The following is a 24691-nucleotide window of genomic DNA, read 5'->3' on the forward strand; positions in this document are numbered from 1 at the left end:
TGACATAACACAGCACTTGGTTTCTTAAGCCAAAGACGTTAATAAAATATTTTGAGTTCTTGTCAGCAGTCAAGAGTTTTGGGCAATATGCGGATGTGCTTTATGCTAAAGCAAAGCTGAGAACTCCAATGTCCTTGAAAGTAAGCTGATTATCGCACCTCTCACAGAAGAAGGAGAATCAAAGTTTAAAAAAAAATCGTACCCAACGAACGAAGTGCAAGGAGGTGATATGTATAATAATAATAATAGAAAAACGACAGAAGAAAGAATGTGAGTATTAATTTTCTCACAGTATCTCGTCAGAGATTATATCAATGAATTTCACACGAGCATGTGTGCAGTTTAACAACATTGGTTCGTGTATTTACTACCATTCTGCAGCCTTTGAGTACAGAACAATTTCAATTATTAATTTTTACTGGCTTTCTAAGTGATTATGCGTCGGTTAAGATGTGCCTTACCACAGTAAGTTTCAAGTTAATCAAAGTAAATAATAAAAATGTGGATCAGATCCATTAGCATTGGTTGAACCCACTTCCTTGAGAACAGATCGGAGTCGATCTGGAAGTTACTGTCGTTGTAGAAGTTGAAGTGGTTGTGAAGGCATAATAATTCAGCAAAAAGCGTGTGTCAGCTATAGCCACGGGTTGGCGTATGTATGGATTGTAGTATACGGGGAAAGGCGTTTGCTGGCCGAATGTGGATCGGAGCTCGTACGAAGGACCAACACCTCCGCGCCATAATGCGAATTGAGGATCAGCTTTACGTTCGTTCCTTATCGAATCAATTTCAGCAATCTGCGTAACCTCCACTCTGTTGAAATAAGAAATCATTCGAAATTTTAACACATTCAATTTTTTAAGCATTTAATTAGGGATCTCATTAGTTACTTACTCGTTTACTGGAGATGGTTTGATTGCTTCTTCATCGTCTTCCAAGAATCTTCTCCGGCGACCACCAACACAAGCCACGTTAGTCAATACCGTGCAAGTAGTGGTAGTAGTAGTTGTACTTGTCGTAGTTGTCGTACGTAATAAAAGACGATTGTCGTAACCTAAATTCGTTGAACGTCCATCAACAAATGGGATGATTGGATAGTTGTACGTACTGTCGTCGTAATATGGCTGATACTGGGCATTTGCGTAAAAAATCACAACGCAAATGGAAAAAAGAAAAACGAAAAAATTCATTTTTATTTTTCTTCAAAAGATAGCGATCGCTTGCCAAGGGACTCTGTTTTGCCGAAATCCAAAGAAGCGACTGTGAATTTTGCAATGATACGAAGGGGTTTATATACTGCAGCCTGCTGAAAAAAATAATGGCAAAACTTTATATGCGGTTAAATTGGATCCTTAGGCTACAATTGGCCCTTTCACATCCCGTCGCCAATCCGTTCCCTGGCACTGTATATTGTCATGAAGTGCTAACGAGACTAAGGCTTAATTATTACGCCATGGGGAAAACTAAGGTTAGAATTCGTTTAATGCGTGTGCAGTTTCTGGAGTCTTCTATTTCTTATTTGGTTAAACGACTGCTGTTCTCTTTGTCCTATATAGGATGTCATTACCATAGGAAAAATCAGCAGGGAAGTTTTGCAATGCCCTTGAAACTATGCTTCTACTGTAAACGTACCAAGTCAACTATGCATGTTTTCACGTTATGTTAGGTGTCCGTGGATTTATTTCCGTCTGTACCACACTAAAAGCAACGTAGTACTCCGAGCGAATTGGGTTGAAGGAAAGAGCGGAGATCATAATAACAAATTCGTATTTTCTAGAATAAATAATTCGAAACCTTTTCTTTTTAAAAAAAAGAGATTAATTATTTTGGTACGTGTATTTCCAAACAATCTCAAAGAACATCAGCAAACCATTATCCATTTCCTCCTCATGAAAAAGTTAATATTATTAATACCATCACTTTATCTCCTCAAATGTAACATTACCAATAATATAAAGGAAATACACGTTCAGAGAAAAATATTTTCACGTTCAACATGACCGTCCAGCCGCACTTTATCGATTAACATGGCTGGAATCCACTTGTTGCTGAACAGATTGGTGTTGATCTGAAAGTGGTAGTCGCCGTAGAAGTCGTTGTTGTCGTGAAGGCATAATAATTAAGCAGAAAGCGAGTATCGGCGACAATAATCGGTTGACGTAAATAAGGATTATAATTCGTAGGGTAATTCAAACTTTGGCCGAATGTTGACCGGATTTCGTACGGAGATGGAGGATGTTCGAAACCTCCACGCCAAAATGCATATTGCGGTTCCGCTTTACGCGTTATCTTGGGAGCCGACTCCATTTCGACAAGCGGCGTAATTTCAACCCTGATTTCGAATCAACAAGAGATTTCAAAAATTTGCGTACAAAGGAATCAGTAATCCGTAAAAATAAGCTCATTGTGAACTTAAACCATACACCCACTTACTTGTCAACTGGAGAAGGTTCGATGGAATCATCTTCTTCCAAAAATCTTCTGCGGCGACCACCAACGCAAGCAACGCCAGTCGCAACCGTGCAAGTGGTGGTTGTGGTGGTTGTGGCTGTAGTAGTTGAAGTACGTAAATAAAGACGATGGTCAAAACCTAAGTTTGGGGTCCGGCCATCAGAAATCGGATAGTTTGCATATTGATACAAACTGTCTTCATAGTATGGCTGATATTGGGCTTCAACTACAGCAAAAGAAACAGACAAAAACAGAACGAAGAATTTCATTTTGTCTAATCTCTAAAAATTGCAGTCTGGTTTGCTGAAATGTGCAGTAAAGACTGGTGAATTTACTTGAAATTTGTGAAGTTTATATACCGGTACAGCTGATTACTTGAAGAAAAGCAGGCGTGGTATACGTTTTCAATGCTTATTCGGTTGGTTAATTCACATCCTGTATTTTTTTTTTCGTACTTTATAGTTTAAGTCGGCGATTAAAAACTTTTACGCTAAAGGCTATACTCTGATGACGGAACTCTTGCAATACTGTAGTCTTCTGCAATTGTCGAAGCAATTAAACTTAGATTTTATACAGTTCATTGATCGTCCGACGTATTTACTGGGATATAATCGGTAGAAAATTCCCAGTGGCCCTTTAGCTGCGGTGTCATTGTTTGCTTGTAAGTCCATAGACATTAAGGAATATTACGAAAAATTACCTAGCTAGGACTACTCCTTTGCACTCCTTCGAAAAAACGGCTAATACACAACTTTACTATATGAGAGACAAATGTAAAAATTACGAGAAAAAAAACGAGCAACGAATTGTTTCCAGCAAAAGTATACTGAATAATAATCAGGTGGTGTATTTCCATGCAATCTCATAACAATCCTTTCCTTTTAAACAAATAATTAAGTTTATTATTACGGTTATCGCCTTAATTTTCTTCTCCAATAAATAATGGAAATAAGGATTAGTAGCTAAAAAATAAACTATTAATTAGCTGAAAGCTAAAAATGAATAGTCAGTTTTAACACTGGTTAAAGCTGCTTCCTGAAGAACAAATTGGTGTCGATCTTGAAGTAACAGTAGAAGTGGATGTCGATGTTGAGGTGACGCGAATCAAGAATCGTGGATCCGCATTAATCACTGGTCGACGAACATACGGATTGTAATGCACGGGGAAAGGTTGTTGGCGGAATGTGGACTGGATTTCGTACAAAGGCTGTTCATAACCTCCGCGAAAAAATGGGAATTGAGGATCAGCTTTGCGTTCCATCCTGGCTGAAGGCTCTATCTCTGCAATCTGAGTAACCTCGACTCTATTGAAAAAAAAATAATAATAATAATTTAAAAATCGGTTGGGCACGTATTGGAAGGAGAACTTCGTTTGACTATACTGACTTGTTTACTGGAGAAGGCTCAATGAGGTCGTCATCATTGACGCCAAGAAATCTTCTACGTCGACCACCAACGCAAGCCACATTAGTTAATACCGTGCAAGTAGTGGTAGTAGTAGTTGTAGTTGTAGTCGTCGTTGTAAAAAGGTTAGTTGCCAGTTGGAATAAGAAACGGTTTTCGTCCACGTAGTTTAAGGGAGGCTGAATGTCAGCTGCCGGATAAATTTGATACGGATACGCATCATCGTAGTATGGCTGGTATTGGGCATTTCCTTGAACTAAGAAAAAAGCAGTAACTGACAATAAGGAAACAAGGAATTTCATTTCAGCTTCAGAAAATAGAATTTTCGTCGAATATTGAGAGAATGCTGCTTGCTGAAAATTCCAGTAGCGACTGCGAAATTTCGAATGATTCTATGATGTTTATATAGGACGGTATTGCATAGATGACATCATCATGGTATACAAGCTCAGCACTGCAGGACGTCATCTCTATTTAGCCTATTTCAGCGTTGCAGTTATTACGTAGCAAAATCTGTGAAGTTTCGTAATTTTGCTGCAGGCATTTTTACGATTCATGTGACATGAATTATTATCCGCCGGTGTTAAGGAGGGCATTCGGCACCCTTGGAAGTTGAAACTCATGCTTATGAAGGAAAAAACACGAATTTCGAGGAAGTGTTAAAAAACTGACAATTATTATTTTATAAAGATTTTAATAAGATTAGTCATCAATTTAAATGTAATTCTTGAAATGAGATTTAGTCAATTCTATTAGTTTAAAAAGGAATCAATTATTTCGGTACGGATATTACCAAGCGGTGAACGACCAGTTGATTGGCGCTCTTGAAGAGTGTATTCGTTCCGGAGTAAAAAGGATTTGTACCAATTAGATTTGCCCAGAAGCGTTTTAACCACACATATACGAACGATTGTTGTTTACTACTTTTCTTTAACTGAGAAAATTCACAGGAGGGCGTAGTGTGACCAAGCGTGTGAGCTCTTTGATCTAAAAACGCAAATTGTTTCTCGGTAACAGACAACACTAATTTTATTTCCGTTTGCTCCAGGGATCAATACATTTGATTCCTTCAATCACATTTTATCAATATTGTTATCGGTTCTCATTTTTGCTGCCACACCTTAACTACATTAAAATTTAACTGTTTAAATAGTGGGGGAAAGTTTCGGATGTTGTAGATGGGTTAAAGTTTCTGTCTTTTTAACACTGATTGAAGTTGCTGACCGAAGAACAAGCCGGAGTCGACCTAAAAGTGGACGTGCTGGTGGAGGTCTTAGTTACGACGTTGACAATGAAGATACGAGGATCGGCGGCGACGACTGGTGGCCTCATGTATGGATTCACAGGATAAGCGGGTTGGCCAAAAGTCGATTGAATATCGTACAACGGATAACCCGGATAACCCGGGTCGACACGCCAAAATGGATATTGCGGATCAGCTTTGCGTTCATTCCTGATCAAAGTTTCCATTTCGGCAAGTGGCGTGACCTCGACCCTGACAAATAATAAGCCAATCATTTCAAATTATTCAATGCCTTTCAAAGATTTTTCCGTTAACAATTCAAATGGTTCTAATAATACGGTACTAACTTGTTTACGGCGGAAGGTTCGATATTTTCGGCTTCTACATCGCCAACTAGCAAGAACCTTTTACGGGGGCATTTTAAATTCGTCGAAATCGTGCAAGTGGTTGTCGAGGTGGACGTTGAAGTTGTTGTCGTTGTAAAAACAGATGTGATTGCGTTGAAAATTTGGTTGAAGAAAATTCGGTTTTCATGGCTGCCATCGTCGACAGGGTAGTTGAGATAAGGGTTGATATCATCGCGGTAGTACGGATAATAGTATTGGGCGTTAATACAGTGAACCACTACAACGGAGACGCACAACAAGGTAACAAAGCAACGCATTTTTCCTACTTGTAAAGTCAATTTTCTTTTATAGAAATTCAGAGACTTGCGCAGCTTCTTCTTGATATCCACTGATTCAGAGACTGAATTCACATCTCTGCGAACTGAAGGCATTTTATAGTTGGAAGATAAGATTGTTCTCGTGACGGATTGCATATTTAATCATGATGAGAATTCACACCCCCAGTATTTTACTCGTTGTTAAAGTTCGCTTTGATGTACTAAAATAGCTACTGTTGCGCTGAAGGGTAAACTTAAAACCCCATCAGTGTTGCAATGGTCCTTTATACAGAACCGCGTGTACGTGTCCAATGAGACAATAATAGCAGCACGATGAGACTTGGCTGCCAAGTGATAGTTTTCTGATGATGAGGACGAATAATACTTCTCCGCAGGGAGGATCGTGATTGTCAGGTCACTTCCGATACTGGAAAATCTCTGCCGGGAATTCCCGCGAATAATTCAAAACCCTCGTGACGATCAAAAATGTTCCCATCAGCGTATACAGCCAATATCCAATAATAAGTAGGTAAAGTCTAAAGTGAATAGAATGAACGAATGACCGTGCTGCCGGCGTACCCGGATGAATTCGCACCCAATGTCAATGCCGTGGGTTTCTTGGTGACGTTGTCCTATAATGCAAACAAAGAACTTGCCCAGCAGCCATCCTCCCAGCAGTCACCATCATTAGCGCACTTACTAATACTATACAGGAACTTTCACTTGAAAAAATTGACTCAATATACGAGCTGGGCTAAAAGCGCCAGGCAGCAACGAGTGCTTTGACCTACAAACGCATAGCAACATTTTTTTATTGCTCTTTCACGCTCTCGAAAATCATTATGGGTTTTTATGTTCCTACACACACGGGAACGGCCGAAATTGTCTATCCATTTCCTTATATCCAACTCTTTCAAGGCCTTGGAAAAGACTCGAAAAGTCTCCCGTGTCGGATAGAGGAGATAGGGGGTCGTTCACTTCTTTATCGCTCTTTGTACGAAGAAGAAAAAAAGAAAAAAAACAGCGTGAAAGAAACTCTTCGAGTCTTTGAGCAACTCACGGTCTGGAGGTGAACGCCGAGACGGTGAAGGTCGACGAGGTCTTTGTCGCTATCCGCGCGATGCGTGAGCCGCTAACCGTTCGTCGACCCCCATCGGTAGAGTCCCAGCACCATAAGATTGCATAGCATATGAATTGAATTCATTAGGCAGGTCGGAACTGGGAGAGTCACATGAGTTTCTATTATACACACGCCGTAGCCTAGCAGCAGCAGAAATGTTCGCTTAATTAAAAGTTAATTGCTCGAAATGGCGGCCGAAATATAGCTATACAGTCATTTGAACTTTGCCGAATTTAGGCTAAAGCGAATAAAGGTGAAATAACGCCATCGCCTTTTTCTTTGTCCTCTATGACGATATTGTATTTGAGAACATTTCAAACAGGTTAATTTCGTCATAAATTTGTTCCGGCTCTTTGTTGGGCCTATCAGCCAGAGAATCAAAGTCCCGAAATTCTGGCGCTCAGTTATTTTACTATATTCTATCAGTTTAAGTGGTTTCACCGTATATTGGGACTGCTGGCGATACATGGCTCGGTTGAAGTCCCTATATGGTTTCAGGGATGGGCGATAAACGCTATTCACGAAAGCTTCATCGGCACGAGCGTCGTTAAGGACTCGAAGGCCAAGGCAAAGTAATAAACTATGTACAAGGCCAAGAATAGAAAGCGCTTCCTCGAGTCTGAATTATATGTCTGTGTCAAAGCATCTTCGGTTATAACAGGGGATAAAAGCGTACGGATATACACGAGGGCCGCTGTATATATTATTGCCATCACCAAAGTTCAACTTGAGGTTTATTTTATTTTCTATTTTATTTCTTTGTTTTTAAAACTTTCTTGACAACAGAGAAGATTCTTGTGCGTGCCGCTTCCATGTTGTTTATTGAGTTGCACAACTGCTGGTGCTTTTCACTTGCGTTCAATCTCAAATATTTGGAATGGAGAAGAAAAATTCTTTCGTGTCTGAAGTTTAAGGACAAGCGAAGGCGTTGAACTTTCGGAAGTGCAAACCAGTCGACTTGCAATGCTCTTATAATGTGACTATAGAGGATAAAAATCCTGTTGTCAGGTTATCAAAGAAAATGTGTATCACGACATTTCTTCTCAATCAAAATACCACAATGAAATTAAAACGTGTACGTATGCACCTAAGTAAATGAGGGAAATGAAAACTCGTTTACCATTTAACAGACGTTACATCGCCACGTATAAAAACGGTGATCTAATGCCGTTGGCTCATCAGTGCTCTGTAATAGATCACTCATTCAGCTTGGAAATGCGTCTAGCAGCACTATTATCTGTGCTTGGATTTTGCCTGGCTTACGTCGCCGCCAATTCATTCGAAGATCATCATGCACCGTATGGCTTCTATCATCCGTATTACTTTCATCCGTACTACTCTCCGAATCCTGTACGCATCGATGCACTGCGCACTTTAGCGCTAGGAATGGGAGGTGGGTTCACGGCGGCTCTTCCCAGGCCGTCGGTAACGATGATTAGGATTGTGACGACGACAGTCACTTGCTCATTGTCAGTCACCAAAAAGTGCGCCGCTCGTCAAGCATCAGAGATGCCATCAGAAATACTCGAACAACCCGCAAGACCTGGGCGACCGGCAGACAGGTGATTGTATAGAATTGCGTACAAATGTATCAATTCTGACATTGAATAAAATTTTGGGCTCATTTTGAATAGAGATGAGGAAGTAGACGATACCACTGAACAGTTTCCTATTGCTCCGTCTACCGTTCAAGAGTAAGTTTTTTACAATTTGATTTTAAACTAAAACTATTGCGATAATTCACAAATTTTTCTTTCGTGTTCTTTCAGAGTTGAGGCTACGCAACTACCAGCCCGAGAGGCTCGAGCTGCTGACCCGCAGTGGTTGATTCCTCCGAAATTCGACTATCGAGCCCATGAGATCGAGGCTGCTTTCCACAGCGATCCGTACAATCTTCCTGTTGTTGTGCCGTTCAACAGACGATATTACGTGCCTGCTCAACAACGTCAGTTTGGATTCATAACCAACCTCTTCACTATAACGAAGATGGGGACTTCATTTACCGTCAAGACTTCCACCTTGGTCCCGTCCTGCTCTGCGGCTGGAAAACTACCCCAATGTCCAAACGGCCAATAACGCGACTCCCGCAAATTCAAATAAGCGGATAACAATTTTACTTTATCGTTTAATAGCAATTATTTATATATTTGTATTTGGTACTTTGATTGCAACTGGTGATATAAACTTTTTAAAATCGTACCATTCAATTTCGTTTCATATTTTTTTTTTTAGAATCTGCGTAAAAAATAAAATAGAAATTTTCTCAGTTGGTTTTTTGCTGCCAAATGCAAAGAATTATGTATCTCTTACCACTACAAGTAATTATTAAAAATTCGGTAGTTTGATTAATATACCTGATATTTAAAAAAAAAATATGTGGTCGTCCTCTATAACCTCTGTCATCAAAACAGAACCGAAAAATTAGACTGATGTCTTCCAGTAAGAAAAACTTGTTTATTTCATCACAGGAAAATTTTATTTCCGCTTAATTAATTCTCAATGCACGATTTGTTGCGCAAACGTTGAATTAATGCGGCGGAGAATTTAAGAAAAAATATTACGGAATCATTTTCAAATGCTTTCCCAAGTGTTTATTATGTTGGAGATATTTAATTCAATTCAATTGAATGTCGAAAGAAGGCTAAATTAAAAAAATCTGCCTTATCATCTCAAAAAATGTGTCGAAACCAGTTTTTTTTTAAATAATTAGTATACCGTATAAACCCGAGTAACTCTCTTATTTTTCTTGATTCAACTCTTAACCCTTCTATTATAATGTAATTAAATTTTCGCAACAGAATATTTTCATTCTTGGCTGTTACTGTGAATCTTTGCACGTCGGTCCAATGTCGGTTGTTGCTCTAAGATATGTAAGATTAATTAGACTGTTGTCGCAAATCCCAACTATTCCTTCGTTTCGTCTATACATAGCTCCTCGTCTATCAATTTTCTGACCGCTACTGGAGGAAGAAGAATTGCGAGTGTCGAGATTTCCATCGGCTTCGTGACGGCATGTTATTCACGTATTTGTAATAAAGTCAAAATGATTGAAAGCAGTCCAATTTTCGGATCATGCTGGGGTTCACGTGCATGATTCTACCTGTAATGGTTAAGCGTAGCAATGGAGCATACAAGAAAACATTGAACTTCCGAACTTGCAATGAAAGTCACGGACTTTAATACAGCGAGTCGGTGAATCCAGTTTACGAAAGGTGGAATCTCAATCGAGATATGTCGAAGCAATGTAAAATTACTAGAAAACAGGTAATACTAAGGGTCGTTAGGACTTAGGAGTAAGAAAAAAAGAGAACTCGTTTATAAAAGAAAGGACTATGTCTGTATAAAAGCGAATGCGTAATGCTGATGGCTCAACAGTCTCCAATAAAAAGGCCCACAGTCCAAATACAGCTGAGCTTTTTATTTTATAGTTCAAAAAATGCGTTTGGCACTTTCTGCACTGTTGGTTTTTGTGACTTGTGTAGCCGTGGCCTCTTCGAGAAATCCGGCTGGAGTGTACGGTTACCATCCATATCAGTACGCTCCATCCTATGAGCTGAACGCAGAGGCTATATACCCCCGACAGCTTATGTGGTCGATAAGCGACATCATAACTGTGGGTTTCCCAAGACCGACTGTGCGTGTAACAGACACAATAATATCGACTATGACTTGCACCAAGTCGGTGGCAAGAAATTGTCGCCTTTATCAAAGGCCGTTCAAACAAAGATCACCGCCCGCTAACTCTGCTGCTAAAGAAACGTAATTTTTTCAATTTCCTTATACTATAGACTTGTGTCTTTCTTAAATTAACGTTTCATTTGTTCGTTCTATTTTCGCAGATTTGAAGAAGAATATGATGAAGATGAACAATTTCCTATTTCTCCTTCTGTCGTTCAAGGGTAAGAATTCTTTTATCAGTTTTCTTTAATTTGATCATCATCGGATTAATTCATTTATTTGATAGTGTTGAGGCTACGCAAGTACCAGGCCGAGAAGCCCGTGCAGCTGAGCCACAATATTTTGTGAATTCTCCGGCGTACAAAAATTATCCGTACGGCATCGAATCCGCTTTCAACAGCGGCCCTTACAACCCTGTGGTGATGCCTTTTTACGGTTCATACCCGGTACCAGCTGCTGTTCAACGCCAACTTTTCTCCGGGATATTAACTGTAACGACAACGGTGTCGACTGTCTTGAAAATGGCCACCATCACTAAAGTGCCACGGTGCTCCAGGGCAGGTCCAATTGCGCAATGCCCGATAAATCCTTAGCACTCTTAACCAATTTCATGTTAACAACATAACCCATATTACGCCACTATTTACTTCAACTCGTCATATTATTGTAAACGGACTCCAAATTATTCTGAAATGGTTGGATAGCGGTTGCGAGTGAATCATTTTCAAATATATTAAGTCAATTTTACCCTTTTTTTTGTTTTTCACACAAAGTAGGACGAGTGTTGAAAAAGCGTGAAATGGAAAAAAAAGTGCAAATTCATTCAAACCGAGAATTTCCATAAATAGGGGTTTGATTTAATATTGAAATGAAGAACGATTCGAGTTCCCATGGGAAAAACACGGCTCTATCATATCCTGATTATTTCTGCGAAGTCGTAATATCAAAAGAATGCTAACGATATACTATGATATAATATTAGGCTGGTTTGAGAAAAGAAATCAACTCGAAAAAGGCAAAATTTTTATGCGCATAATTTCTTTAACAAAAACATAAAAAACCGACCAGTTTCCATGTTGGAGAAATGCTCGAAGGTAAAAAAGGGTCAAATCGTTTAACTCCTTCTCGATGAAACAGAAGACACGCAAGAAAAACCCGGAAGGCTTTTGCACATTCCGTTAACTTTATTTCCTATATAGTTATTTTCCCGCTATCGCCTTGGCGCTGGTGTGATCTGGTGTGATCTCATTTTTTTTTTTTTTTTTTTTTTTTTTATAATTTGACCCGTTCAAGAGGATTCGACAACAAATGACAGATGTATTTTTGGTGTGCGGCATATATTCTTTGATAAAAATGTGAGAAGCTACAGTCGATCAATCCATGTTAGACAGTCGAATTTGAATATTTACTACATGGGTCACCTGCTAAGAATAAACCTGGCCAAGCAGAACGTGGTAGGAGCACGCCAGTTGTTTTTCTTTCCTCGGCAGACACCTGACACGATAAATCTGGCATTCTTCTCCCTTATTAGGTCACCGCGCAGGGTCGTTTGTTATTTGTATCACGTTCAATTTTTCAGGTTGGCCAATAAAAGAACAGTCGACGATTTCATTACAAAAAAACTATTGGTGTGCCCTTCTGGGAAGCTAATTTACAACGCTTGAAGAATAATAGATTTCAGTGGGTTGTGGGAAATTGAGTACATGAAGCTATGTAATCGTTCATCTTAATTTGCTTTGGTATTTGTCTCCCGATTAAGGGCAGAGGAAAGATGAAGGCGATGAACTCGCAGACGAAAACAAGTTTGATCGCCCTCCAGATCATAACTCGAAAGAGGAAATGAGATACCTTTAGGGTTGACGTAGCTCGAGCCAAATTAAAAAAGATAACGGCCATTCACTTCATGGAGTTAAGATTTCAGTAAAAAATATATGCTGATGAATCAAAAGCTGAAAACTCGTTTGTGTTGGTATCATCGGATTGCCAGATGAAGTGCATAAAACCAACCCCAAACTCAAAGATGCCCAGTCGTCTCCGATAAGCGGTAAACAGTTCACATCTTCCCAAGCGAAATTTAAACATCCCATTTCAAAAAATGCGTTTGCAACTTCCCTTGCTCCTCGTCTTCTTGGCTTGTGCAGCTTCTCAGGCGTTCAACCCTTACGTCGGAGAGCAATATCCGTATTACTACAACCGCCCGTCGTATTACAAATCAGACGATGCGGAAGATTTACGGCAAATGATGTTTTCGTTGGCCTTGCCTGCGAGACAAACGACGGTGACAGTCACGACCACTGTTCGACCGACGTTCTCATTCCCAACGCTGTCGATGCCATCCCTACCGCCACTGCGGCAAACGATAACGAGCCGACTGACGTCATATTCCACGATTACCTGCACCAAGTCAACCGATGTCCCCTGTCCGGCTGTTGTAAAAAAAACCAGCACGGCTGATCTTATGGCAGGAACAAGTGGGAGCCAGAAAAATACAACAGCAGTCGCTGACATAGAGGTAGAAGAAGAGGATGACGCTGTACAGCAATTCGCCGCCGTCACTCCGACCGTCGTCCAAAAGTAAAAATTATTTTTTAAAAATTTGATTGCGTCTATTCATTTTCTAATTTGATTTTTTTTTAATTATATCGAAGAGTTGAGACTACAAAAGTGCCGACCCAAAAAGTTCCCAACAAGAAAGTGCCAAACCGAAAGGGCCGTGATATCGAATCGGAATTGTTGTCCTTGTTGTCTCCGGATTTCTACGACGACTATTTCGAAAATCAACCGCATGACATCCAGTCCGCTTTTCACACCGGCCCGTACAATCCCGTTCCTCTGCCTTTTTTCAGAACGTATCAGCCAGCACCTAATATTGCCCAGCTGCGCCAATCGTCGTTTTTGGCTTTGCTAGGAAGTCTATTCACCAGCCGAAGCACGATAACATACTTTGGAATCAAAACGTCTACCTTGACTCCTACCTGTTCGGTGGCCGGGCCCATTCCCCAATGTCCAAATATTTAATTTTTTTTTTATTGAGACCTGGTTTAACCTGCAAGAAATTATTTATTTGAAATAGAGTAGCAGACTGGTCCAAGAGAATGACTTCCAACTGTTCAGCCAGCCATAAGATTTTTTGTGAAACTCTCCTCTCCATTTAAAATAAACATTACACATATTTAAAATTGCCGGTGTGGCGGCAGGTTAAAAAATTGTCTTGTTGCACTTTGATACAAGTGTTTAAAGTTCAAATATTTTCAAAAATGTGAAGGTTTACCTACAGAAAAAGTTGTGAGGTACAAAACAAAACAAGCCTGATCTGAGGTCGTTCAACAAATGGGATTTTTAGTGAACCCTGACTGAAAAAAAACAAAACGGAGAGAAAACAATTGCAATCAACAGCCTAGCTCAGGTATAAACATGCTCCGTGACTACGCAACGATTTCTTATCAACGCCCCCAAATAGTAAAAAAGGAAGAATAGTGAACAATTTTGTCCTACCTTTATGTCTGGGAAATACAGCCAGACAATTGCTCCATCCATCCGCTGAAGAGTTAAATGACACCAGACGGGATAGGGTAAAAAGGTTGTCCTCGTGAATACACCCACATTCACATGGGCGTACACGAGGACATTTAAAGACAAGGGGAAAAAAGAGAGATCCGTAACTCGATTGACATCAGTAGTTTTTCCAATGCAATGGGATGCTGTGTATCTAAATGAAAAAAGAAAAATAGGTTACGAAAAATATTCATCAAGACAAGACACAACAAGTCAGGAAAAGTTGAAAATGAGACACTAAATCCTAAGTGTTAATAAATGGGATATTTAAAGGCTTACACGTAATTTTCTGCATTGATGCACGTAATGCAGCATTAAAATATCTAGCATATAACAGGTCAATAGAAGTAAAGGAAATCATTACCCAAGCGATGATCCTGAGATTGTTGCTGGTTAACACCTGCACAAGAAAACTTGCATATCTTGTGGTTAGGATGGCTGGCTCTAGCCTCAAATCTGCAAAAATGAAACAGGTTACATAGTACAAACAAACTGGCATGCATTGACAGGGGGGCTTGCATGTGCTAGTCAAGAAGTAACATTTCACACGTTTGGAACCGGTTTAGCTCTTCTACAGCTCCCACATCGTTTTATTTGTATTCTTAGTTTTATTTACCCGCTAAACAGGTGGAGTATGACGGTTATCAAAAACAAAAAATCTATAACAAAATCAGTCTTGAACATTGAACTTCTTCGAAATTTTAAACTCGACGACGAAATCAGACGACACTTGTCCAATTTTCTTTTAAATCGTGGTTACGATTAAATGATTAATACGATATCGATAGAAATAAAAAATGATAAAAAATCAACCCCCCCCCCACTCAAAATCCAAACCGCTCAAAAAACGATAACCGAATAAGTTTTAGTTGAAATAAACATAATTTCTGTATGGCCAAAATAATAAATAATCGATTCTTCGACTGCCCCCCACCCCAAAAAATCGACCACTTCCCGACTTTCCCGTAAAGTGAATTTACTTGAAACAGAAAGCAAAATTTGATCAGCAATGAACTAAAATTGTAGAACATTCAGCTCATTTTGACTTTTTTCTGTAAACATACGGCCCAAGGCTATTAGTCTTTGTCTCTGTGTAGGGTCTTATTGTGTCGGGAATCGGGATAAGACGATACGTGAAAACCCTTTCAGTGAAAGTCTCGACTCAGAATAGACAATCCAGTTCCGCTTTCTCCTAAAAGTTGACCTTCAAAATAGTGTTTTACCATATATTTTAACTTGTAAGCGTTTCCACACGAAACTGGCGCTCTATCCTATTCGTTCGTTCAGGTCAACATCCTCGGGCTTCAGCCGTATCCGAGAGGCTACTAAAAATTTATATAGCCTCACAACATGCAGCCACAAAGAAAAAAAAAAGTATAATTTTTTTTTCTAACCCATTTCAACCATATAAGGTAATAGGTAAAAGACTAAAAGAACGCCTAGCCTTTTTTCTCGTCCTTGTTTCCAATAGAAAGAATATTGCCCTTTTTTCGGACGGCTTTTGTACAGCCAAAATTATGGAGGAAGAGGACGACCGAAACGAACCCCTTTTTTCTTTCCGCCTATTACTTTATGTTGCATTTCATAATTGCACCTCACACACAGAGCTCTTTGCCCAAGAACCGTATAAAAATGGCTGTGTAGAGCTCACTTTTCCAACAGTGTCTTATTCGTCGCTGCACGTTTAAAACTCATCTTAAGTCGAGCTTACTTTATTTAACTTCAATTCAAAATGCGTCTTGCACTGTCCGTCCTTGTTGTTTTGTTGGCTTATGTAAGCGCTCAGGATCAGCAGCCCCAGTACATTGTCTACCGCAATCCTTACCAGGCTCCTTACTACGGAGATGCCGTCATCAACCCTGAAGACCCACGATTTTTCCGCCCGACGACTACCACGACGACGACGTCAACTTCCACCGTGACTTGCACCAAGTCCACTGCTGCTTGTGGTGGCCGCAGACGTCGCGAACTTCTGTTTGCCGGAGAAGAGGAAGAGCAGTTCCCCATTGTTCCCACAGCCGTCAAAGGGTATAAAACAACCTGTTCTATCATCTAACTTTCTCTTCATTTATTATTTTGTTTGTCATACATTGCTGCAGAGTTGAACCCACCCAACTATCCAGCCGAGATGCTCGCGCTGCCGATCCTCAGCAGGTGTATGTTGTGCCACCTCAGTTCGCCTACCAGCCCCAGTCTGGATTCCAGAGTGGTCCGTACAACTACCACCCAGTTGTTCTTCCTTTCTACGGCTCACAGTACCAACCTGCTCAGCGCCTTTTCTTTAATCAGATTCAATCTGCTTTGACGGTGACCAAGACCTCAACTGTCTTCGCCATCACCACCTCCACCTCAACTCCAGCTTGCTCTGTCGCCGGCACCATCCCCCAATGTCCAAATGCTTAATTTATTCAAAACCATTATTTAAACATGCTTTACGACGCGGGGAACAGAATCGTAATGCATCTTGAAGCACTTTATACTCTGTTTCTTAGTTAAATACACACATCATAGCATAAGCTATACCTTTTGTTCGTCTTTACATTTTTTGATTTGTTGTCCAAGCAGAGAACAATACATAAAATTTACCGACACATTTCTTTTACTTGATGGAAAGCATCAAATATGACGCCAGCTGATCTGCTTTAATGGGTTCATGAATGTGTGTTATTTGGCATTACGCCTACTCCATAGATTTTTTTGTTGTTCTCCTCAAAATAATGTTGTCGCCTTTTTAGCCAGTATATCGTCCTAATATGATGATTTCAACTTAAAATTTGACTACTTGTAGTACTTAACAGATATTAGTCGAAATTCTAACTGGAATACGGTTTCTACAAATAAATTAATTATACGCATAAATTACGTATATGTTTTCATAGTCTCCATGATTCATGAATCAGTCTCGAGAGTAATTCAAAAGACTTGATTTTTGTCATTGATGGGTAGAGAATTTAAAAAAAATCATCAGATTATTTATTTAAAAAAAAAATTATTTTTTTTTAATTTTAAAACATTCAAAAGGAATTTATTGTTTGCCGGATTTGTTTTCCCATCGAAGCATTATAAGAAAACCAAAAAGGATTCCCTTCCATGCGCTGATGGCCATACCTGCACACCAAACCCGTATAAAAATGGCTGTCTAGGGTTTCACTTCGACAGTGTCTTGCAGCTCACCACCCGTTCAAGACTTCTCTTTCAGTTCCAGCCGAGCTTATCTATTTTCTTCAATTCAAAATGCATCTTTCTCTATCCGTACTTGTTGTCTTGTTGGCTTACGTTGCCGCTCAAGATTATCCTCAGTACCTCGCTTACCGCAGTCCTTACCAGGCTCCATTTTATGGAGATGGCGCGGAACCAGCAGTAATTAACGCTGAAGACCCACGACTTTTCCGCCCGACGACAACCACTACAACGACGCTTACTGCCACTTTTACCTGCACATCTTCCATCGCAACTCCTTGCCGCAAAAGACGCGGAATTTTGTATGCCGGAGAAGAAGAAGAGCAATTCCCTATTGCCCCATCAGCAGTTGAAGGGTAAATAGTGCCAATTCGTATCATTTATTCTGAACATTCTTTACATTTGTTTTTTGTTTGTTTTCGTTTTAGAGTTGAACCCACTCAAGTCCCCAGCCGAGATGCTCGCGCTGCTGATCCTCAGGTGTTGCTGATTTCAGCTCCATTCGCCTACCAGCAGCCCCAGTCAGGATTCCACAGCGATTCTTACCAATATCGCCCTGTTGCTCTGCCTTTCTACGCCTCTCGAAACCAGCAACCAGCAGCCATTGATGATCAACGCTTTTTACTAAATAGCCTCCAATCCGCTATAACAGCAACTGTGACCTCGACTGCCTTTACTATCACAACTTTCACCTTGAATCCAACTTGCTCTGTCGCCGGCACGATTGCCCAATGCCCGACTGCTTAAATTTGGCGCATTTCAGATTATTGTTATTTGCTTCCATTATGAATCGGAACACGTTATTTGTTCCCTAATTTAATACACATTCTTACAGCATCCGCAGTCTCTGTTCACGTTCTTTTTTATAATTTCAGTCATTAGCAGCAACATATTATATGGTATAATATGTTCGTATTTATTTTAAAGTAGTAAACTGGAAGTATAAAATATTTTCCAAATTTCAAATGCACTTCCAAAAAAAGCAACCTATCTTGATATTTTATTTTGCGCATGACCTTTCCATAAATCTTTATAAGGAAATATGCTGAGGTTAAAGAACTCGCGGAAAAAACGCCATTGGCGTATTTTAGTTACCCAATAGATATTCTCTGTATGGCAACTTCGACCACCAAGATAACCAAAATGACTCCTGCGTTTAAACTAAGGATAGTTTTATTTAATGTTTCATGCATTCATAAATAATTAAATATTCTCAAAAAATTAAAATAAAACGATAGCAACCGACAAAACCCTTTACAAAGTTCTGTTCATGAACGTCGTTGATATTCTCGACAATACATTTTTTTTATTTCTAAACATATCAGCTTGAAATTTAAAAGAAATCCAAGACTATTTTATTTGACCACGGAGAAATATACAGGATGATTAAATTACCATATGTATGCGTTGTCTTCCACTAAAGTTATAGTTACGCCTATACATAGAAACACGCCCATTTTTAAGCGAAGCCCCAAGACTGTATAAAAATGGTCGTCTAGGGTTGGTTTTTCAACAGTGTTCTACAGGTCGCTGTCCGTTCGAACACTTATTCAGGACCAGTCGAGCTTAATACTTTTCGTGAAGTCAAAATGCGTCTTGCACTATCCGTACTTGTTATTTCGTTGGCTTATGTGGCCGCCCAGAATCAGCCACAGTACGTTGTCTACCGCAATCCTTACCAGGCTCCTTTCTACGGAGATAGCGTAGAACCAGAAATAATTAGTCCAGATGATCCAAGACTTTTACTACCAACCACTACGACTACGGCGACGTCGACTCTCACAGTCACTTGCACAAAGGCGGCCGCAGCTGCTTGCACTGGCCGCAGACGTCGCGGACTTCTGTTTGACGGAGAAGACGAAGAGCAATTCCCGATTGTTCCCGCAGCTGTCCAAGGGTAAAACTCACTTTTTGACTAATGCTTCATTTCTATCCTCTATTTTTCTCTATTTTTCTCCATTTTTTAAATTTGTTTAAACATTGTTGCAGAGTTGAACCCACCCAAGTATCCAGCCGAGATGTTCGTGCTGCCGATCCTCAGGTGTTCGTTTTGTCTTCACCGTCCGCTTATCAACCCCAATCCACTTTCCGAAGTGGCTCGTACAACTACCGCCCTGTTGTTGTGCCCTACTACGGCACACACGGCCAACCTGTCGCTGATGAGCGCCTGTTCTTCACTCAAATTCAATCTGCTTTGACGGTGACCAAGACCGTTTCTACCTTTACACTCATCACTTCGACTTCGACTCCAGCTTGCTCAGCCGTTGGCAAGATCCCCCAATGTCCAAATGCTTAAATTTAACCAAAGTGTTTCAACACTAAATATTTCTATTTGTTTGACCAGATGAGCAATTGAAAACAAGTTACTGTATTCATAATTTAATACACTCTAAAGCATCAGTTATTATCATTGAATTTGAAAGCCACAGAATAAGACATGAATATCTTTATGAAATAAGTATTTTTTTTAAATTTTCGCCATTTAATGCTTGCTAAAAATTCCCCAAGGATCGCATGATCCCGACGAAAGCGCATTTAAGATGTATTAAGCAGGGTGCCACACAGTCGTTCGCTAAGTTGTTAAAATTCAGATCAATTGTGTCTGTTTTACGGCTATTAATAGTTAAAGTTTTTTTAGCAATTAATTCCGTTCGATTGGTTTGATTTATTGTAGAATAGTTGTGCAGAATTTGTGCGTTCCAAAATAAGGACGAAATTGTGAGGTTTTAAAATAATGTTTGAAGATGGCGCCACAGCAATCAGCTGATAGCTTCTGCAACAACAAACCTTTGTTTCCACTTTTCTACACGACGTTAATAGTATATTCGTATGTTATCGTATTCGTCGTCGTAGTCTTACGAAAAATTGACAGTCTAATCATTTAATATCGTGCATCACTACTTTTTAAAAATGCTATACGTATTCCTAGTTGACACTGGAACTACTCTGACGTTTGATATGAATTTGGCTTTGGATACGGTAGCTAATCTTAAAGAAGTCGTTTACAAAGCCTCCAAAATTGCTCCAGACAAACAAATTCTTCTCATCAGCGGAGGACAAGGCTTAGATCCATCACATCGTGTATGCAGTTATTCTGCAGGCACTGATACAAATCCTATATTTCTCTTCTGCAAGTCAACCATTGAAAGTGCTGTCCCACCTTCACCTAGTATAGATTTTGGCTCCGGTAAATGACAGTATATTTCTTTTCCACAAAAAAGTTCTAATTTATCTTGTTTTAATCTGTAGCTCACGACTTACGGCATAAGGCAGAAGTTTGTCTGAATGACAAGGAAACTACATATCAAACTGTGGTAGCCCGTGTTCAGTTAGCCCAGCAATTTTATGAAACTGGAAGAGAAATCACACGAGTATGTGAGCAACTAGTCCATGATCAACATATGCAGCAGCAAGGATGGTCTGCTGTTGTTGCCAATCTTGAAGATGTTATGACTGATTTCAAAGGAAGGACCCAGCTTTTTGAACAGTATGAAATATAGTGTACCTTTTTTTCCTTTCCTCTGATGTATTTATAAATATATTCTCTTTTAGGACATACCAACATTACCTTAGTAGTCGTGAAGAGTACCTGGATATTCTTAGGTTTACCTAACACATATTTATCCAATGTTATCCTATTAATAACTTTTCTGCTTCTTTATTAGTCATTTCTGGGATGACCTCAATGCTTTGGCCAATATTCCAGTTTTGTCATGTTTGCTCAATAAGGCTGAGGAAATGCCACTCCTTGACTGGGTTCATTCAACTGACGATGAAGACACAAACCTCAATGTAGTTGCTGATTCTTGCACGAAAGCCCTTGAACAAATGGATCACCAATTGTTGCAAGCTCTGGAAAGAAACATAAAGTCCGCTCTTTCTTCTGCTGAACGGCCAGAGATGAAAGAAATCAGGGGACTGGAGGAGCGGCTTTTCGGTCTTGAGCAGTTGTTGGTTGAAGCTAGAAAACAAGTCCAGGAGCAGTGTGATATAGCTCAAGCGCTTCTTCAGAACCAACAGAGAGCCCGAAATTTTAATGACGCTTCTATTCTACCTGAATTGTGTACATCACATCGTCATCAGATTAAGGTTCGATTAGGAATCTTAGTTTCGCGTTCTTACATATTTTTACTAACCTATTAAAATTATAGGTTATGTTGAAGAATGATGATAGACTTCGCGATATCCGAAGTCGTTGTAGCCGAGCTAAGGAAGAGTTGGGCAAAAATCTACACGCCCGTCTTCGCTGGATGATGTTTGTTCAACGCCAACTGAATGAAGTTCACGAACGATTGAATCTGCAAAATGAAAATTTACGTCGACTCCGCCGTCACTTTGATTTACTTCGGCAACTGCATCAAGCGCCAAGTATTTATCTTCGTTCCATGGTCGAAATCGTCAGACGAAAACACTTTGCCGCCAAATTTATTGAATGGGCAGCGACTCTTTCTGGTAAAATTGCATTGTCAGTCTTTTTTTTAGCAAAGATTGTGTATTCAGTCTTCTTTATTACAATCGCAGGTTATTCTGCGACGGTGCATCAAGATGAATCGTCGTTGCGCAAGAGCTTTATTGAATCTTGCGAAGGGCACTTTCTGACCCAATTGTTTCCTGGTATTCTCGAACAGTTTACTCCATCTTTTGCTACGTCACCTCCTTCCCCATTTGATGTTAATTTACCATCGGTTTCTATTGATGATTTGGAACGCTTAAAAAACGCGCTGCCTACATTATGGGACAAATTGAAATTACCCAACAATATCAAGGCAATTAATATAACTTAGTGCTCGTTTTTTAATGAACGTAAATCTATTTCTTGTGATCATCAGGACGTGCTGCGAGATCCACCTATTCTAGAACGTCTTTATTCATCAGCACAGAAGTTAACTCCAATAGAACTCCAAGTTGAAACTAGCGTACTTCCGAGTCTTTCAGCCGCATTACTTTCGCCTCCGGTTCGACCAAGTCGATCCAAGGTTAAGCGTTCCCAATCCGACTTCCATTCTGATTATCACATCGACGATGCTTCCGATTCCATTGTAAACTAAAACAGCATTTCATTTTCAATATTCCGTTGACTAATTTCACTTGGCTCATAGATTCGCTGTCGAGATGATGCTGGACTAGAACTTCAACAGCAATTGGAGGAGACTGTCAAAGGCCAGCGTTGTCGATTGCTGGCACTTCAATCCCACTTGCAGTGCGCTCTAGAAGCTGGTCAAACTGCACTCCCAGTTTTTCGTTCAGAGTTGAACTCCATTCGAAAATTAACGATTGAATGGAGCCAAGTTGCCAACGAACAATTAGCTCGTTTGCGATTCGAATTAATTCAACATATTAGAGAGATGTTCGCCTCTACAGAAAAATCTTCAGAAATCATTTTGGAGGAAGTCAAGAGTCAAAACAAAAAATTGGATGAAGAAAAATTTAAATTGGAAGCAGAATTAAAGTCTGTTCGAATTGAACTTGAAGATTGGAAGAAACAATGCAGCCAATGGCAGGAAGAAAAGAAAGAGCTTGTCGGTAGCGCTCAATTTTGTCTACGACAGCGGGAAGAAGAGCTGGAGAAACAGAGAATTGAACAGTTGCGCCAACAAAAAATGAAATACAAGCAGGAAATTAACGCCTTAAAAGAAACGGTAAAAAGTACCGAAGAAAAGTGTAAAGCAATTGTCAGCGAATGGCAAGCCGTTTCCGAACAAGTAAGTATTGATTGTTGTTATAATTATTATCTGACATAAGTAAATATGTTATTAACACGACATATTTTAATTGGATACGTAGGAGAATCCAGATGCATTAAGGACATGGAAACAGGAGCTGATGCTTGGTCACGAAGTAGAACTCGAACAGTTAAAGTTGGAAAAAGATTCGGAATTAAGTGGCCTTCTGGAACTTCAGACCCAAATGACGCTTCCAGACACTAACGATTGGAAAGCAAAGTATGAACATTTGCTTAAAGAAAATGAAACACAAAAACTTCAACTACAGGAGGAATTGCAACGTAAACATCGCTTAGAGATTGAAGGACTTAGATCACGGTTAGTAGAAAGATGATTGTTTTCCTGAAATCTTTTATATGCTTTAATACGTTATATGGAAATTATTGCAGATTTCGCATGATGGCAAGCCAGTCCCCGTCGACGGATTGTAGATCAAGATCCGATTCTTTGGACAAATTTGAAATGCGGACAACCCCACCTGCCAGCCCGTGCAATCTAGTGAGAACTAAGCGAGTATCGGTAATGAAATGCAAAGTTTTGTGCAAAAGTTATACTTGTAACCTTTTTTTTCCATTTTAATATCATTGAAGGAGAGTCATTCGGACGAACTGTTGCTACCCTTAGTAGAGAAGTTGAAGCAAGAGAAGGACAAGTTATCTACGCTTGTCGAAAGCTATACAACCCACTACAAGACGAGCAACACCAAGCCTACAAAATGGGAAGCAACGCTTTCTGAAGCGTTAAAAGAATCGAATCAGATGATGCAGAGCGTTGGTTCAAGAGTAGATCAACTTCGCCAAGAAAGTGTTAATCTCTCAAGCAAACCTCCTCTTCCATTTACCACATCCATATCCCAGATTAGGTACATTATATTCCTCGATTGCACGTGTACTGACGATTGAAAATGGCTCTTTTTGTTTAGTTCGGTGAACATGGCAGCTAGTGTGGCAGTTTTGCAGTCGGATGATAAATCGTCACCAAGCCCATTACTTCCTCCAAAATCTTCTTTAAAAAAGAAACCAATGGTATTATGCATTTTTATTTTGATGCAGGGCGCAAATTAACGTTGTAGTTTTCTCCTATTTAGAGTAAAATGACTAGGTCGCTTGTCAGACAAGGTTCGGCTAATGTTTACGGTTGCGAAGTGGGAGATGCAGTAGTTGTACAATGGGATGAACGATATTCAACTCATATTTTGTACAATAAAGGACCGTATCTCCATTTTTTGCATGCCGATTCAATATCCTCGCTCGGATTACAGAACGTGACGATGGAGCCGTTTTTGGCTCGTGTTATTCAAAGGGAGTTCTGCCTGGTCCGGAAGGTATTCCTTCGTGATTTTTACTAAAAGTTTGAATAAACTACAAATATCTTCTTATGCTATAGGAAGAAAATCGTTACAATCTTCCAAAAGGAACAAACTTTTATCGTGTGAAAGTGGACCGAATAAATAGTACCTCTTAAGTCTGGACTGGTTGGACTTCGACAATCAAGTTTTTCAAAAACAATTACAAAGTCAACGAAATATTTTGTGCGTGTTTGTGTTTCTTTTTAGGTTGGGCATTAAATTGAAAACACAATTAATAATACACATTTACAGTAAACCCATGCCAACTTTGCCGCCATACTTGCATATACTTGCAAAATCATCGCGTCTCGCCTTTTAGATGCTG

At 39.7% G+C, this 24691-nt stretch overlaps 7 protein-coding genes across 8 annotated transcripts; 5 read left to right on the top strand and 2 right to left on the bottom strand.

Moving 5' to 3' along the window:
• Positions 1-336: 336 nt before the first annotated feature.
• LOC124341346 lies at positions 337-2791 on the bottom strand. The gene is made up of 3 exons (XM_046794417.1): positions 2434-2791; positions 895-2332; positions 337-813 (listed from the first exon to the last, which is right to left on the bottom strand). The coding sequence occupies exons 1-2, from the start codon at positions 2718-2720 to the stop codon at positions 2023-2025; spliced, it is 597 nt and encodes a 198-aa protein (XP_046650373.1). The 5' UTR covers positions 2721-2791; the 3' UTR covers positions 337-813; positions 895-2022.
• A 484-nt stretch (positions 2792-3275) lies between these two features.
• On the bottom strand, positions 3276-7848 carry LOC124341275. The gene is made up of 3 exons (XM_046794304.1): positions 5446-7848; positions 3838-5350; positions 3276-3755 (listed from the first exon to the last, which is right to left on the bottom strand). Exons 1-2 carry the CDS (start codon positions 5916-5918, stop codon positions 5056-5058), a joined length of 768 nt encoding a protein of 255 aa, XP_046650260.1. The 5' UTR covers positions 5919-7848; the 3' UTR covers positions 3276-3755; positions 3838-5055.
• Positions 7849-10125: 2277 nt separating this feature from the next.
• On the top strand, positions 10126-13739 carry LOC124341247. Of its 2 annotated transcripts, XM_046794268.1 has the most exons (4): positions 10126-10641; positions 10722-10781; positions 10847-13134; positions 13209-13739. In XM_046794268.1, exons 1-3 carry the CDS (start codon positions 10319-10321, stop codon positions 11151-11153), a joined length of 690 nt encoding a protein of 229 aa, XP_046650224.1. In that variant the 5' UTR covers positions 10126-10318; the 3' UTR covers positions 11154-13134; positions 13209-13739. The 2 variants fall into 2 exon arrangements, with proteins under 2 accessions (XP_046650224.1, XP_046650223.1); XM_046794267.1 differs by lacking the exons at positions 10126-10641; positions 10722-10781 and having other exon boundaries at positions 12571-13134.
• A 2022-nt stretch (positions 13740-15761) lies between these two features.
• Positions 15762-16635, top strand: LOC124341343. Its single transcript, XM_046794414.1, has 2 exons — positions 15762-16143; positions 16215-16635. Exons 1-2 carry the CDS (start codon positions 15848-15850, stop codon positions 16516-16518), a joined length of 600 nt encoding a protein of 199 aa, XP_046650370.1. The 5' UTR covers positions 15762-15847; the 3' UTR covers positions 16519-16635.
• Positions 16636-17261: 626 nt separating this feature from the next.
• On the top strand, positions 17262-18134 carry LOC124341334. The gene is made up of 2 exons (XM_046794398.1): positions 17262-17651; positions 17724-18134. Exons 1-2 carry the CDS (start codon positions 17350-17352, stop codon positions 18040-18042), a joined length of 621 nt encoding a protein of 206 aa, XP_046650354.1. The 5' UTR covers positions 17262-17349; the 3' UTR covers positions 18043-18134.
• Positions 18135-18796: 662 nt separating this feature from the next.
• LOC124341336 lies at positions 18797-19695 on the top strand. The gene is made up of 2 exons (XM_046794401.1): positions 18797-19192; positions 19285-19695. Exons 1-2 carry the CDS (start codon positions 18885-18887, stop codon positions 19589-19591), a joined length of 615 nt encoding a protein of 204 aa, XP_046650357.1. The 5' UTR covers positions 18797-18884; the 3' UTR covers positions 19592-19695.
• A 376-nt stretch (positions 19696-20071) lies between these two features.
• On the top strand, positions 20072-24622 carry LOC124340818 (RB1-inducible coiled-coil protein 1-like). The gene is made up of 14 exons (XM_046793518.1): positions 20072-20482; positions 20545-20782; positions 20848-20898; positions 20961-21384; positions 21447-21747; positions 21817-22061; positions 22125-22334; positions 22395-22997; positions 23080-23336; positions 23408-23537; positions 23609-23880; positions 23941-24043; positions 24106-24342; positions 24405-24622. Exons 1-14 carry the CDS (start codon positions 20206-20208, stop codon positions 24480-24482), a joined length of 3426 nt encoding a protein of 1141 aa, XP_046649474.1. The 5' UTR covers positions 20072-20205; the 3' UTR covers positions 24483-24622.
• The last annotated feature ends 69 nt before the right edge of the window (positions 24623-24691 follow it).

This window comes from Daphnia pulicaria, chromosome 5 (genome assembly GCF_021234035.1).
Source record: "Daphnia pulicaria isolate SC F1-1A chromosome 5, SC_F0-13Bv2, whole genome shotgun sequence".
In the NCBI taxonomy this organism is placed as follows: domain Eukaryota; kingdom Metazoa; phylum Arthropoda; class Branchiopoda; order Diplostraca; family Daphniidae; genus Daphnia; species Daphnia pulicaria.